At 42.8% G+C, this 17,173-nt stretch overlaps 1 protein-coding gene across 7 annotated transcripts in view; it reads left to right on the forward strand.

Annotated features, from left to right (window-relative positions):
* Nucleotides 1-9,903: 9,903 nt before the first annotated feature.
* The window catches only part of TMEM47 (transmembrane protein 47), a 195,977-nt gene continuing 188,707 nt past the window's right edge, over nucleotides 9,904-17,173 (forward strand). For 4 of the 7 annotated variants that reach the window (XR_010385166.1, XR_010385165.1, XM_064497794.1 and 1 more), the window contains exon 1: nucleotides 9,905-10,369. Coding sequence is in view for 4 of the 7 variants with exons in the window: in XM_064497794.1 (XP_064353864.1) it covers nucleotides 10,144-10,369 (226 nt within the window). In the remaining 3 variants the exon portion in view is untranslated. Of the gene's footprint in view, nucleotides 10,370-17,173 lie in introns of all 7 variants that reach the window. The other 3 variants (XR_010385159.1, XM_064497774.1, XM_064497769.1) reach the window with 2 other exon arrangements.

Here is a 17,173-nt window from a genome sequence, read left to right on the forward strand (position 1 = left end):
GTAAATACTTTGAAAATCATATCTATTTTCATTGGTAGTGGGCCAAATTCTGCAGTGTTTAAAAGTTTCTACTCCTTACTAACTTTCTTTTGGCAGTCTGTCAGGTTACTACCAACCCTGTTTTCTACCAGATGGAATGCAAAAAGGGAAACATCTGCCTGAGTCTGCCAAGGCATTGAATCTAAAATATGTGACTGCTCCTTCCAGAGCAGGAATTGGTACTATTAAGCACAAAAGAAGACAGACATGACTTTCTTTTGTAACAGGATACCTTTATATCACTGCATTTTGCCAGAACAATGTAAAGTGAATTGGTATAAATGAGAGGCTGACCCAATATTACTGTAAAATCATTGACATTCACACCAACAATTTCACTGTTAGGCACCCAGTTTCAAGGGGGAGGCAGGGCCGTGGGAGGAGAGTTGATGTAGGTTGAAAAGAAGAAACTCCCAGTCAACTCTTGTCTCATGCTCCTCTTTCACAGCACTGAGAATTAATTTGTTTTCAATATAGTGCCACTGTTTCCAGTCAGTTCTTGGATACCAAATGCCTTTTATAGAGAACCAGACATAAGATGCAACACAGCCAAGGAATGTGTTTTTCTTGGACCCCAGACCTGCACTGCCAAACCTACAAGATGTTTTCATGCAAAGGCAAGTGCCCACCACATGGCTCCCTGACTTCCTAATGCTCCTTGCACATTCAGGCTGCATCCATTCATGAATCAGTTCCTTCATTTTTCACTCTGGTAGGGCCTCTTAAACAGTTGAATCCTACTCAGAACAGGGCTGGAATATGGAAGTCATTTTATACACAGAAGGATGCACAGTGCAAGAGATCTGTAACTTGGCTCATCTCAAAATGAGCAGCTTCCCAGAGACATCTGTTCTTGGTGTGCCTCTGCATACGCTACCTACAGCCAAGGCTCCAACAGCCATGCAAAACCAGCAGCACTGGTGCCAACAACTGGCTCTCGTCACACTGGGGTCCCACAGGGGTATAAAACTGTGGGATTGTATGGTGTTTCTGTAAGTGATAAAAGAAAAGCAAAGACCTCATTACTCTCATTGCATCCCTGACACTGAAAAAGAGTTTTTCTTTGTTAAAAAGATCCCCACCAAACACAAAAGTTTGAAGTGGGTGGGAAGGGGAGAAGCAGAATGAAATGATACTGCAAAAAGGTGTGGGACATTTATTACCCATGTTTGTTTTGCACATAGTCTGCTTATACTTAATAAGAGTTTGGGGTATGGAGAGAGTATGGGGCTGGGTTTAATTTTTTATGCCAGTCAGAGTAATTTTTCTTCAATCTTTCTATCTGACACATAATTTTTTTCTCAATCAGTAATTGACTGCTACATTCTTTGTGCTCCAGTGAAAGCAGATTATTTAATACACTGGATATGAGTGTGAGATACCTTTGTCTTTTGAAGGAAAAATTTATTTTTATAAGGTAGATTGCGCTATTATTTCCACTAATTTCAGATTGTTCACCAGCTCTTTGTTTTTGCTCTCTGGTTCCATAACTGTTGTTTTACTTCAAAGGAATAAGGACCTTGAAGGCATCAAAGGTGCTTTGAATTCTCTCAGTAGGCCATGACAGGCCTTTATTCTCCATATTAATATGGAGATATCCAGTGAAGAAAGAAATACAGGACTGTAATAAACAGATACAGGAAACATGAATCATAGATTTTTCAGTGATGTTACCAGCAGATTATTATTGGACAGATAAGTGGACAAGAGGTTTGAGCAACTTAACTAACTAGCTAGTGGAGAGATCTTAGCCACAGACATCACAATAAGGTGTAACAGCCAGGTATCTGAAGAGTTGTGGCCTCAAACTGATTTTTTAGCTCAAACTTAAATTCATTTTTCTGGCTTTAAAGTCATTTTGAAGCTTGATTTTGTGTGTTTTGTTTCTTTATGAAATGGAAGGACATATTGAAAGAAACAACTATGATGAAGAAATCTCTTACAAACAGATCTAAAGAAATGTCTTAATTAGCATCCTCTATTTTCTCGGCCTCCTAAAAACTGCTTCTATTTGTTGAAATTTGATCTTTGATTCTCTTAAGAATTTATTTTAAATTCTTAAGACTGCTCACTGCAAATCTTTCTTGGCTGTATTTGACTGTAAGCTTCCCTTTAATTTTATTTTTACTGCTTCTTCTATGACTGAGAGGAGCCAAATGAGAATCTTTTACTGGCAGTCTTAATATGAACAACACAGCAACTGAAGCTGTGTAGCACCAGTTCTTGGCTAAAAACAAGTGGTGAGTGTACAATGTGGAGGAAGGAGCAGGAGAAAAGGGAGCTGCTGGGCCTCAGTTCTGTTTTTTTTAAATGTAAAGCAAGTATGAAGTTAACCTGATAGAAGAGGAAATTACAAGAAATAGGATGGGTCTAAAATGTGTGTTATATCTTCTCGGGGTATCCAAAATAAATCTGTGAGAGCGTCCTTTTCCCCATTTGACAGAAAGAGATATGAACATTCTCTGCTTAAGGCAGTGGAAAGAGTATAATCTTAATTCTAATAGTAAGAAAAAAATGATATTTAGAATGAGCCTCCATGGCTGTCCTCAACAAGTATCAGCTGCACCTCCTCATATGAATTTCTTCTTGAGGGCAACAAAGAGAAATGTAAGAAGAGGCAACGGCTGGACTTTAGGAAGAGGGACCTGCGGGATGGGATGGCTGCTGGAGGATGTCTTTGCCTGGTATCTGCAGTCCTCAGGCAAGTTCCAAATGCACCATAGGAAGGTAAAAGCCTGAGGGGAGCACAGAAGTGGGATCAGTCTCACATCTGCAAATGCAGTGAAATTTCCAGTCTTGGCTGTGTTTCCCACTGGTAGCAGAACTAGGTCATAGTATAGATATACTCTATAGATGGACCATAGATGCTGGGTAAGTTTGGCTTTCTAGGTGACCTTCAGGTTAACCCAAGTAATCAAGGTGTGCAGATATAGCTCAAATCCTGACTTGCTGTGTTTTGTAAATCCCTAGATATCCCGTTTTAAATGCTGATTAATGATTTTTGTAATTAATTTTAATTAGATTAGCTCTAACATTGCAGTTAGAGGCATTCTCTTAATAAAACAGAATAAAATGAACCAGCTTGTCCTCTCTGAATGTTTTGCCATTTTAAGTGGAGTACCAAAAAAAAAAACACCTCACCCTAATGAATGTCAAGTTACAAATGCAATGAAAAAAACCAGCAACATCAATCCAGCCAATGAAAAATGCATTTCTGTTGATGCTTGAAGGCATATGAGAAGTGTTAAAATATATGAGTGAGGAAATGCACTCAGTCAGAAGTACAAATGACAACGATTTGGGGAAAGATTCAAAACATTGTGAAAGAAATTCCAACAGGCATCAACAAGCAGAACAAATACACTTTCTCAGATATGATGGTTGTGAGTTTCACAGCAGTTCATTTGATCATATGAAGTCACAATATATCAGGAGATAAAATTTTTACAATCCCAGCCTCTGCAGAAAAAAAAATATTAAAATTTACAGTAATGATACTCATCTTCTTAGTTTTGGATGAATCAGACACATAATGGCTTTTCTCAGTGTCACCATCTTAACCATACATTTCCCCTTGGTATATCTACTACCTGTTGCAAGGTATAGTTTATACTTACCTTTTCTGTTTTCTACGATATGTCACATTCAGCTTCATCACAGTCTTCAAACTACATTTTGTTTTCTTATATGGAAATAATACTACTTTCTATTCCTACTAAGAAAATTATTTTCCATGTTTTTTTCAGTATCGTCCTCTTTCGATCAGTGACTCTGTATGCACTTCGTGGTACAGCCAGTATTAAACCACTCTCAAGAACTAAAAGCTTTCCTTCTGCTACATACTGACAGATTGACCATGGTTAAGGAAAATGCAGTGATTCTTAGCTGGTGAAGCACTTCCCAGTTTAGGTGCTATTTGGCTTTAGAATCGAATGTAAAAACAAATGTGCTAGTAGCAGTGACATCAGCCAGTGCATGATGCAGCCCTTAATCCACTTAAAGGAAAAATAACAGATCTGCTGCCTCAGTACTGCTGTATTATCCTTAGGCCCAGTCCTAAAATATTATGCACAACAGAAGAAGCTGCACTGAAATCAAGATCTTCTTTGCATAGACACTTTTTAATGGTTGCATACACACTATTTAATGGTTGCAAGGCTGATACCTTCTCAGAGGACTTATGCAACACAGCCCTTCCTATTGACTATGGAAAGTATTAGCAATAGAGCTGGAAGGCAGCTTAGTACATATGGGACTGGGCTTTGACTGCTTGGTACTGCTCTAACATAGGAGTTCTGTTCATGACTGAAGGGGGAAAGGCATCCCAGTTTCCTTATGCAGCATCTATCACATTCAGGTAAATTTCTTCAGCTCTTTGGCTTGGAAGTACCCTTTGCTAGGTATACAGTTGTTGCAGCTGTGACTTCTGACAGCATGGAGTGCACTCCCGGAAAGTTTGCAGACAACACTAAACTGGGGGAAGGGGTTGCGGGGGGGACAGTCAATACACTGGAGGGCAGGGATGTGATTCAGAAGGACCTTGAAAAGCTAGAGAAATGGGCTCACAGGACAGTCAGGGAGTTCAGGAAAACCAACTGCACCTGGGGTGGGATAACGCCCTGCACCAGGACAGGCTGTGAGCTGACTGCCTAGGGAGCAGCTCTGCAGAAAAAGAGCTGGGGGTCCGGGTGGGCAATAAGCTGAACATGAGTCAGAAGCATGCCCTTGCAGCAAAGATGGCCAACATGACCTATGTTTCCAGAAGATCCTGCCTCTCAGAGGTAGTCAATATTTCTTAGAAGCCTTACTATTTATCTATGCACTTAACCACCATAGTAACTTTTTACTGAAGTAACTGTTTTTACTGAACACAACAGTGTTAGTTCCATTGGGATACTTCTACAGTATTTGTGATTTTAGCATATGAGTTCCCATAAACAGTAATGAACATCTCTGTCAGATTTGGAGATAGTATTTTTTCTGTTTCATACAGAGAGATTTCATGTACGGACAGATTGAGAACTGTCTATGTTACAAGACAACCCTGAAAAGCTCAGAAAGAATGTTTGAAGTAGGTAGATTTGGATAACTTCTATCTTAGATAGAATTTGCTTAGCATGAGTAGCCGCACACTTGCTTAGCATAAGTAGCTAAATTTGCTGAAGCCTTAGGCCGCGCTCCTAGTTCGTTAAGAAAAGGCCTCAGAGCTGGTGCAGGCTGGAAAGATAAGGGAGTTACAAGCAGTCTGCATTCCTGTGCCCCACTCTCCAGAAGGGAGGATGCCAAGGCTGAGAAATAAGGCCTGTTTGGGCGCCAAGACCTTGGGAAGTAAAAAGCTTCCTCTCACTGTTAAAACAGTGATGATTAAGGGGTCTGGATTATGTCTTCTTCCTCAGGGCCTTGGAAGATAACACCTACTGACCCAGCTGGGGCAGTGTTAATTAATTGACCAGGACCTTGAGAAGCAGGGGTGGGACCCAGGGAAATATGAAGAAATCATTAACCAATCAGTGTAAAAGAGGAAGGAAGTCACAAATATGGCAAATAAGAGGAAGGAAGTCACAAATATGGCAAATTTGATTGTATAAATGCTACCTGAAAAGTTGGGGGGGGGGGGGGTGTGTGCTTGATTTGTGGAAAACCACCGAGCACCCAGGCTTGCGCAACTCTGAAATAAATAAACAAATGTCTCTCCTGAGTGTGTAATTATTGGCTCATTGCACACCCAGCAACGAATCCGCTTTTCGGACAACATCTAAACTGTCTGTGGCGGACCGATGAATGAAACTTTTTGCCTTAAACATTTCTTGGTGCATGGGGTGCAGGCAGGCCATAACCCCAAGCAAGCCATCTGTCCCTGGCAGAAACAGGACTGGGCTGCTGTGACCCCCCGAGATGGTCTCCCTGCGACCACCCGGGACACACCGAGCCTGCACTGAACGAGACCACAATCGGGCAGAGACTTTGGGATCTGGACTGTAAATTATTGTCCATTTTTAGCGCAACTTCTATAAGACTTGCTTGACATGAGTGGCTGAATTTGCTGAAGCCTTAGGCCGCACTCCCTAGTTTGGTGAGAAAAGGGCCCCAGAGCTGGTGCAGGCGGGAACGATAAGGGAGTTTCCAGCAATTTGCATCTGAAACAGTGCTAATTGCTGGAGTTACCATCTCTTTGTCAGGACCTTGAGAGACAATAGCAGAACCCGAGGAATGGAGACACACCCGTGGAAGAAACTGCAGCAGAAAACAGCCTGCCTAGGAACGACGATGAGATCCAATAAGGAGCAGGAGACCCCAGACCCAAAAAACTGCTATTGGTCTGAACTACCATGTGAGGGGTGGGGAGCTTAGATTGGAAGGTATAATTGCCCAGGGATTTCTTTGTTCGGGGTTCCTCTTCGGAGGTGCCCAACTCGAGCCATGTGAAGAGGACCCACCTACTACCAGACAGAAGCACCCCCCCACACTGCTGAGACTCCCGAAGGAAGAGGACCAACGGGACAACGCTGGATCCACGGGTGGTGATATCTTCTCCCTCTCTCTCTCTCCCCAACCCCCCCACCCCCTCTTTTTCCCTCTCTTTTGTTGAATCTGTTTGAAACATGTGGCACGGGACTTGTCTAGCTAGCTGATCCTATTTGACCACATGCCTTATCTTTGTGTTAATAAATCTTAAAACTGTTTGGCTGGTGTCGTTTCACCTTAATTCAGTCCAAGGGCATCACGAACTTGGTTGTTTGGTCCCAAGGGGAGGGAGGTCGTCCTGAACAACTCCCTTTGGGCCGCGACACTGTCCACCAATGCTAAGAGAAGTTTGGGTGCTTTGGACCTGATATTCAGGAATACTTAACAAGTTTATCTCACATGTTTAAAACACACTTCTGATTGATTTCATTTGTCATCATAAGCTCCAAACCTCAATTCATGTAAGTCATTCAGACATTTAAAAAATAAGTAATTTGTGGAAATGCTGTAATTTCACTGCGTGAAATTACACTGCACTTCAACTTTGGTATCAGCAAGGGTCAGATCTTTGTAGTGATACAGAGGAGATCTCTATCACTTAAAATAATCATTTCAGTAGTTGTTCCTCTGTGGACTGACCACTCGGGAAGGTAGGGCACGTACTTATGATTGCATGCCCATTCACCAAAGGAAAAATGATAGTCATAGGACTCTTCAAGTCAAAGACAAATTTCAGAGGCCATGGCGCTTGTTAGTTTGTTACAAACTCTGCTGCCTCAGTTTCTCCACACTGACTTCTTTCCATTTTTCATCTTTTCACTCTATCTTTGCTCATATACTTCATGCTGTCTCTGCTGCCATCTTTCAGCTCTCCTCTCTTTCGTAAAGCCCACCCGAGACTGTCTTTCTGACCCTTGGACCCAGGATATCTGATCATTCCTTACTACTACTCCTGCTGCTTGGGCTGTTTATCCTGCGCTTTTTGAGCAGAACATCCCTGAACTGGGGGGAAAATCTCCCTACTCCTTTTTGTGTCCAGAGGGCTCTCACAGGTGCTTTCAGGTGCTTTTCAGTGGTGGGCCAGAAGGCCTAGGCTGGGGCATGCTTAAGGGTTCATACGCTGATACAGCCTTCACTCAGACATAGAAGCTGTAAACAGATGCAGCATGTACAAACAGAATCTTATGAGAACTTACCTGCCAAATGCTAACACATCTCTCTTGGGCATATCAAACTACAGTATGGTGTGCAGGTTGTGCTTAGGTTTGGGGTTTTTTTGTTGTTGTTTTCTAAAGCTAATGTTTAATTTTCTGTGACATTAAGACAACACCCCTGACACAAGGGCTTGTATGTCAACTTTCTGCTTCTCAATAAGAAACATGAACAAGTGTTGTTTTTTTTTTATAGGCAGTGCAAATGTGTATTTTTTTTCAAACTACATATGACTGTAGCTGGAATGTAAAAAAAAAAAAAAAAAACAACAACAAAAAACCCTGAGGCAGATATCTTGCAGAGGAAGCTCTAGCCCAAACACCAAAGGTTTAATAAAGTAAAAACAAATTGCATCTTGTATAGAAAGTGCTGGGAACATTAAGTATAGACACCACTGCTATATCTGTATATAATATCCCAAGTTTTCATATAGCACTAACAAACTGTTGACATTTTCTCCACCTTTTTATGCAATACTGGGAGTCATGATTCTGCATTTCATACAGTTTTGAAATAGTGTGTTTAGCTTGGAACAACTATGTTCTTTATTGATTTTTAATTCTTTTCTCATTTTCTAATTATATTTGCTATGTTCTTCTAATAATTAACATTTTACAACTGGAATGTAATTCTAACATGACTCAGTCTGATGGGCTAACATATTAATGTCTGGTACTTACTTAGTGAAGTTATACCAGGCATTAAAAAAAAGTCCCTAACAAATCTCATTTCCTTCCAATTTTCAGCAGGAACAGGTCAAGAAAATGCACTTCTTCAGCATTAATGACAGGCCAGGGTTAGCTGATTCACAAGCATCTATGGCTTAGAAGACTCAGAAATATGTATTACTTTTCTGCTAGCACCACATTGTTTCTAGCATTCTGATATCCATAATATGGTATCAGGACACTGATTTTTGGTTATCCTAACAGAAGATTAGCCTAAATGCCTATGAAAAGAAGAAACTGTTGCAAAATATGCAAGTTACATGTAATGCAGTGGTACCTACAAACCAGTATTCCAGGACTAGACCTCATATGCTACCTGCTATAAACAGCTGTAGGAGAAAGGCTGCTACTGCTCCAAGGAGCTTTCAGTATAAATTATACTATTCTTTCTTTCTATTTCTCCCTTAAAGGACTATGAACAAAGTGAAAGAGGAATTTGGAGAAAAGTTGCGTAAATCATTTAGGATTTAATCCCGCACCTTTTGCAATTAATGGTAACAGTGTTACAGTTAGAAAAAAGCAGGATTGGGATCTTAGAAGGAAAACTAAAGCTCTGAATCAAGCCAGAGATAATTAATAGGGATGTAATGATCAGTACTTATGGAACAGTGTTTTTGTGTTTCTGCACTAGATGCCTTCCCCGCCTTGATTTCTCCCTTCTCATTTTTATAGTTCTGCCTTAAATAGAGGTAGCAGAGTTCTCCTGCAGGTCTTAGGTTGAATCTTTTCTTTTTTTAATAATCCTTAATGGACATCACGCTTTGTTTCTGCGTTTCTACCTCATGAGAGTGAGCTGCTTTACAGACAGTGAATTTACAGTAGGATCCGTGTTTAATAACCAATCAAAACATTCGCCCTTGACATTCTCAGCACCGTGATGCTAATTAAACAAAATAAACAGAGACGAGACGAAAAGGCAAGGTAGCCCTCCTTTCTCAAGAGTTAATTTGGGATCAGAAACGCAACCGAAGCAGAGCGAAGTGGGCACTGCAAGCAGGTACGCGCAGGAACAATGAATGCTTTATTTTTTTCTTCTTCTTTTTTTGGCCTTGTACTAATAACTCGCGATTTAAAGGTCAATTCGGGGGGGGGCACCAAGCTCGGGCACTGCTAATCCCGACTCGGAGGCGGCCTCGCACTCCTCCCGGCTACGCGCTCCTTGCCGTGACACGGAGGCAGCGGCTGGGCCGCGGCGACCAGACCCCGGCCCGGCCCGGCCCGGCCTCCCCCGACAGAGCCCGCGGGGACCGCGCAGGCCCGGCGGGGCCGGGTCCCGCGGGAGGCCGCTCGCAGCCGCCGCCCCGGCGGGCCTCGCAGCGGGGCGGGCAGAGGCGCCACCGCCGCCTGAGGCGAGGAGAAACTTCCCCAAACTCGGCCGCCGCCACCGCCCGGGGCGGTGACGCAGCAGCGCCGGAGGCGGGAGCGGGGCGGCCAGCGGGCGCGGACCGTGCGGGGCGGCCTCCGCCGGCAAGGGCGGGCCGGTGGGAGGAGCGGAGCGGGCCGGGCCGGGCCGGGCCGCGGGACCAGGGGGAGCTGCTGCACCTGACCGAGGGGGGCGGGCGCCTCGCTGCCCGCCGGAGCCGCCTCTGCCCGCCGTTAGTCAGCGCCGCTCCGCCGCGCCGCCTGGCCCTGCGCTCCCGGCGCTGCGCCCGCGGGGCCGGCGGCAGCGCGCCCCGCTCCGCACCGCTCCGCCCGCCCCATGGCTTCGTCGGGCAGCGGGATGGAGGAGGTGCGGGTGTCAGTGCTGACCCCGCTGAAGCTGGTGGGACTGGTGTGCATCTTCCTGGCGCTGTGCCTGGACCTGGGAGCCGTGCTGAGCCCCGCCTGGGTCACGGCGGACCACCAGTACTACCTGTCCCTCTGGGAGTCCTGCCGCAAGCCCGGCAGCCTGGAGAGCTGGCTCTGCGAGTCGACGCTGCACAGCGGTGAGGCGCCGCGCCCCCCGCCACCCCCTCCTGCCCTGCCGGCCCCGCGTCCCCCCGGCCCCGCCGCCGCCTCGCGTCCCGCCCGGCGCCTGCCCGCGCCGAGGCTGCTCCGCGCAGGGCGCTGCCCGCGCCTCTCCCCGCGCTCGAGGTTTCCTCCCCCCCCCCCCCCCCCCCCCCCCCCAATGACCGGCCGCATGAACCGCTTAAGAACTTCTTAATTAAGAAGTTGGGGCTTCCCAACCAGAAATTATGTTTTGCCCCGAGCGGAGACGAAATTTGCACTCCAGCGCGCTCCCCGGCTGCCTCTCCCCGGCGGGGGCTGATCCTCCGCCGTCTTCCGCGCTCCCCCGCCTGCCCGCCGCGCTCGGTGCTCGGCGTCCGCTCCTTCTTCAGCTTTCCGCGTCTTTGGTCGTAGATGATTTTTAAGGTTGCCCTTTCAGTGGTGTTCGGGTTGCGTAGAAAACTGGTGTTGAATGATATAAGCAAGCTGCCTGTTGAATATTTCTCAATAGGCGCTGTCGTAGCATTTGGGTGGGTTATTTTATTTGCTTTATGCTTCCCTGCAACTTCTGGAGAGCCGATAGAAACATTTACAAATGAAATCAGCCTTCCCACCCCACCCCCATTTCATCTCCCCCCCACAACCACATGCATTGCTAAATCATCCATTTGGAGCACCGTGCTCTCCAGCATGCGGTGGTAAATCATACAGGGACAAGGTGATCGTTTTGGGCAAGGGGTTTCCTGTGTCTTACAAAGGCTTTCTTTTTCCTGGCTTCTCTGAAATCCTATCGTAGGTTCTGGGAAATAACTGATCTCCACTTGAAGAGAAATTGCAGCGGTTCCTTTGCTGCTGCTGTTATTTTTTCTGTTGTTGTGTGGGGTAATATTTGGAGGGTTCAAACATTGTTTGGGGGTGTGCTTTAAACTGTATAATGCCAAAATGGATTGCAAAGAAATGTCAGCTTCAATCAGTTACCAGGGTTTCTAAACAAACTTTGGAGAGCTTTCTTTTCCTTTCTCAGTATAAATGGAAATTTATGTAGGAATGTCAGCTTCTACGTGTCTCCTTAGCAACATGAATCCTTTGCCCCTTCTCTCTCTCTGTCTCCTGAAATAGTATCCCCTTGGTTGCAAAAAGACTTTTCAGATGGCTCGGATGAGAATCTGCTTCAAATCCTCCCCCCACCTCCCCAAGCTGTCTTTCTTCCCCCCCCCCCCCCCCTACACACACACACACACACACACACACACACACACACACACACACACACACACACACACACAGAGAGAGAGAAGTGGGACAGTAAGAAAAGCAGGACAGCTTACAGAGCAGCATATAAAGCAACTAATCTCTGTCATTGCTTTGTTAATCATCTGTGTATGGAAAAGGTAAAAGATGAATGGGTGAAGATGAATAGGGAAAAAATGTAGCTTTGTTGGATAGTGTATGTTAAATTTACCTTCTCAGGATGCTTTCTTCAGCCCTGTGCAAACATTCCTGAAATCATCCCTGACTATTCAGTTTTATTCAAGTTCTCTGAATGAGCTTTGCTCATTTTCCTGAGATACTTTCTAGTCTAGTGGAGCTAGGTTTCACAAGCTGCTGGAGAAGAAGTGAAAGATTGTTTCATTTGAGGTGAGTCGAATAAACCCTTCATTTTCCTCATGTTTGGCATACAATTCTGCACTCTAAGGAGACCTGAAATATGAGAAACTACACTCTTCTTCCCTCCCCCTCCTCCAAGTGTGTTATAATTCCCATTAAAGTCAATGGCTCCCAGTAAATTTACCAAGCTGGATGGGGCTCATATTCCAGCCTGTTTTGTGTGCTTGCTTAGTATTTTAAGTGCACTTTCCTACTACATCAAGAATATAGCAAGCAGTATATTTTGGAGATAGTGGAGAGTTCCCACAGGGAAAGCTCTTTTAGCTTGATACCAGCACAAGCAGCTTTGTAGCTAGCTAGCTGTGAAAAGCAGTGGTATACGTGAGAAAAAGGCATCTTCGCCCATGGTTTTAAGAGATTTACTTCGTCATCCCTTGAAGGAGAGCACCTCAAGAGGCACCATCAAGGGCAAGCTCATACAAGAAGCTATGAAAGCATATTCGAGGTTTAATTAAAAACCTTTGTTGTAATTAGATGTAGGACCCCTGACTGCTATCAAAAGGGCAACTCAGTAGTGTAGAGCAGAAGGAAGTGTACAGAGAATGATTACTTTGGCTGTAACACGAAATAATCCTCCTCAATTTTCCTTGAGTACTGCTGGTGCTTGGAGTATGTGTTCTTATATTCATTCATTCACCCTTTTGAGGTCTCTTTCTATAGATTTCAAGCAATCCTATGTTCTCCTAGTGCTTTTAAAGTTGTGCAAGTACTTCATAATATCACTGTTCAAGTATTTAGTCAAAATTATTTTTAAAAATCTCAAGAGTATGAAAGATCTGATCTTCATTTGATTTCTTATTTTTTAGAATTTATTTAGATCACATTTTCAAATTTTTCCATGCGATCACAGGAACTATAAAGGTATTCTTGCATATCCCTTGTCTCTCTCTCTCCCCTGGATGAAATTCTAAAGTTCTCTCTAATAAGCAACTTCAGAAGCTGGAAATTTAACAAAATTGCCAATATTGAGAGGTTTGTGATAAAATCATGAAATCCAGCAGTGCTGCTTTACAGTTCCATCAGCTGTCTTGGCATAACATTATTTTCTGTGATCAAAGCTTGCCTTGTCTAATGCACAAGTTGTCTGTTTTAAATCTGTTTTGTTTAAAACCCATGTGCTGAACTAAAACTTACAGATTTTGGAGTCTGTCTTTAGAAAAAATTCTAAACAGAATTTTTTAGACCTTTTTTGAGGTGGATTAGGCCTAATTTGTGATGGTTCGTTCACAGATTTATCAGGGCTTAGGAGTTATATATGAATATTCACACTTTGCACAATATCTGCCTAAAATTAAATGCATCTCATGTACAATTGCATGGTGTGTCTGTATCTGTACCGGTAGTTGTCTTATACCTACAGAGCTAACAGTAGCAAATTCAACTACATGCAAAAGATTGCAGCTATGGTAGTGCTCTAAATCAAAGATACATAAATATGATATGGGAAACCTAAATGGTACTACAGAATCTGATGTGTCGGGTGAACATTGTGTATTTTGGCCTAAATTTGTGTATAAGTTGTTCACAGAACAGAATGATTCCTTTGGGAGCATTTCAGTTGTTGTATGAATAGTGTATGTAAAGATATTTATGAATGAATACAGTTAACCCGCGTGAAATCTTTCTGGTTTATGGGGGACGTATGACTTTTGTTACTTAACAACCTGTATGTGTTTATGCAACATTCAGTTTTCTTTAAGAATATTATAGTCTTAAAAACTGTCCATGAATATTTAAAAAACAATCCCAAGGGCATAAATGCAACAGGGTCTCTGTACATTTAAACTTAGTAGTGAGCAAACCATAAAGGTAAGCTTAACTTACAGCATAGTGCATTAAAACAAATTAAATCTAGTTTTATGCTTATAATTCTGTTCTAATTTGTTCTTAAAATTTAAAAGCATCATAGGCTGCTCATCTGGTAACACTTGAAGGGTTTAACCTTAATTATACATTAGATGCAGATATCTGAATTAACATGGCTCAATAGTCTTGGATGGTGTTTGCATGCTTTGAATCTAGGCAGTTGTTCCAAGGGGAAATTGCTAGTTCAAAAGCAGCTTCCTCATTAAAAGATTTGGATTGTTGCTCTGAGTTGATGTTGACACATATTTGTAAAAAGCTTAGCAAGGCTGATCGTTTGCTGTAAAATAACATAGGAGGAACAAATGTAACTCTGCTAAGTCTGAAGAAAGTAGTTAAACATAAGGAGAAATTAATAAAACATTCCTTTAGTTTTGAGTACTATAGTTTGTTATTTTGCATATTATTCTCTTTAATAATCCTTCCCAATATTTTATCTGAAGGTGGATATAAAATCAAAAGCTGTACTACTTCAAAGTTGCTATTTAAGACACTGAGCAACCTGATATAACTTTGAAGTTGGGTCCAACTTTGAGTTTGTCCCTGCTTTCAGTAGGGAGATGGACTAAATGACCTCCAGAGGTCCCTTCCAACCAAAATTATTCTGTGATTCTCTGATGACTGATACTCTGTAAAGCTTGACGTTTACCTGGCTCCTCAGATGTCATCAAAATGCCTTGAATTGGTGAACTACTCCTCACTTTAGCCCCAAGCAGAGCAGTTTAAAGTATGCTCCCTGTTCTACAAATGGAGAAATTATTTTAGCCTCAGGCTTCCCAAGGCCATGGTCTGTGTGAGTAGCAGATCTGAGATGGCTCTGTAGTAATCTAGGTCTTTTGGTATGATGGAGGCTACAATTTCAGGCACTGTCCTCCAACCAGCTAGAGGCATTGTTGTAGCACCTTGATGTGTAATGCGTGAGGTTTGTGTCATTTTGTATGATCAGATAAAGAGCACCACGTGCTTTGTGGTTGATAATACTCTTTAAAAAATAAAATAAAGGAAGGTCTCTATCCATAGTGGGTTATTATTACTGCTTTTGCTCATTGCCATTTTAAAATCAGTAATGTATCCTGTTTCTTTAAGTCATCTTTATTTAAAAAAGAAGTCTTGCATCAGTAGGTTCAGAGAGTTTCCTTATGTTAGGGATAATATAAGTGGTTTAAATATTTGATGAGACTTTATATTTAGAATCAAGTAGAGAGTAACCTTGCCTCTGTTACCGATTTGTGGCCAAAGATGACCACATAAGATTTAAGGTAACAAGCAGGAGAGGGTAGAGTCTATCCAACTGTATTGTTTTATGTGTTTTTGCTCGTTCCAGTTCAATAATATAAAGGCCATCGTTTTGATGGAAAGTACTCTTTGAACTATTTTAAATGCTAATTGTTTTCCACAAGGAACAGTGGAATGAGTTTTGAAATTGCAAAAGATTGCCGGTTTGCTTGAAGAATATTGGTAATTGTGGGAAATAATTACATTACTATTACAACATGAAGTATACTTCTTCTTCAGATTACTAAAATGTAGTAGTATATATGGAAGAGGTCAGAAGAGGTGAGCTTTTCTTGAAAAGCTTGTATAACACCGCTCCCACGTTTCTCTCCTAATGACATCAGTTTAAGATTTCCAAGGTTTTATGATGTTCATAGAGTTGTGGGTGTATGTGGCTTCCTTTTCTTGAATGAATGAATGCCCAGTAATTAAAATGACATAGTAAAAAGCTAGTCTCAGAAGAATGCCATGTATCCAATGGAAGAAATGCCTGAGCTCCTGTTGTACTGTTCTGTGAATGAATTATAGATTACATGTTTTTCTGTAATGCTGTGCCTGTCTTGAAGTCATATGTTGGCAAAAGTGATGTGCAATGCATGTTAACTTTAAATAATAAAATAAAGATCTATATAATGTGAACACTTAACTCTTTATTTGAAGATGCACTTTATTCAAAGAATATTACTGTGTGCTTTTAGAAATTCAAGCAGGTCAAGACTCAGAAAGAGAGCAGATGTTCTAAAACCCCCGAAAGTGTATAATTTTATATAAACAAGAAATGTAAGCTTTACTCTTCAGGAGAGATGTATGTCAGTGGGCAGATGAGCAAGCACCTGCTATGTTTCAAGTTGCGCATACATCTGTAAACCCCCAGGCATTAGACCATCTTGTTGACTTGCAAAATCTGTCTCCTTTGCACGACATCAGAGGTGGTTACCATATTTTTGTTGCTGTTGTTGTTCAGCAACAAACTGTTGTTCAGTCTGATGTTCTATAGAAACTAAGGATGAAACTTGCTGTGCTGTTTAAGTACCCAGAAAGATTGAGTCCAGCAGTCTCAGGGCCATACTTAGTCTGCCTAATACAGCAGCTGAAAAAAGAGGTAGGCCAGACAGGTTAATGCAGACCATATCTTATGTAAGACTACAATAGAGATGCTAAAATCAAACCATGTCCTCTTTGTATGCTGCAGAGTCCTGTGGGAACCGAACTGTCCCCGACAGGCTCCCAGGCATCCTGAGGCGAAAGACGCCTGTGGTGTGTTTGTCACTAAATGGTGAATAGAGAGGTGTCTGAACTCCTAGCATAGTTCTCCAACAAGTCCACATGGTTAGCGGTATTCAGTTTAAAACACTTCCTGTAGTGTTTTCTGTATTTGCACAATGGCTGCCTAATTTTCCGCTCACCTGGCAAGTACGTTTTCAGTCTTTCCTAGGTTGAGAAGGTTAGATCCTAGAGTATCTGCTTCATGTGAGTGTCCAGTCCAACCAGCTGCTATCTAACCTGGAACAGAGCCAGTGTCTTTTCCTCTGCTTGAAGTTATCTTGCTATGGAGAGAGGTGAAGCCAGAAGGGATGCAACTCTGCAGTCGACTGCTGAAAACTTTTCCCTCAAAGCTGGGAGAGCCCTGAATATGGGCTGTGTTCTGGGAATGCTTAGACATTTTTGTCTGTCATTGAAAAGGTATGTAGATAGCATCAGAAAAACAGACCAGACCAGTTAGATAAGCATCCCTTCAGAGCGAGAGACAGATTCAGGTTCCCTCTTGCCTATTTGTTCATAGACCTTATAGACCTTATGTTTATCTTTTCCGGGCTGGGTTTTGCAGATAGAGGAAGAGAGTGGTTTCAGTCCAACCTGGTGTTAGGTTCTGCTGGGAAATAGGAGCAGAAGTTCAGGTTTGGAGCCAGAGTTGAAAAGCAAGTATCTTGCAGTGTCTGAGAAGTCCTCTGACCTCTAGCAATGAAGGAGGTCCCTGCCTTTGCTCCATCATTGGC

The sequence above is a fragment of the Dromaius novaehollandiae genome, chromosome 1 (genome assembly GCF_036370855.1).
Source record: "Dromaius novaehollandiae isolate bDroNov1 chromosome 1, bDroNov1.hap1, whole genome shotgun sequence".
NCBI classification, from domain to species: domain Eukaryota; kingdom Metazoa; phylum Chordata; class Aves; order Casuariiformes; family Dromaiidae; genus Dromaius; species Dromaius novaehollandiae.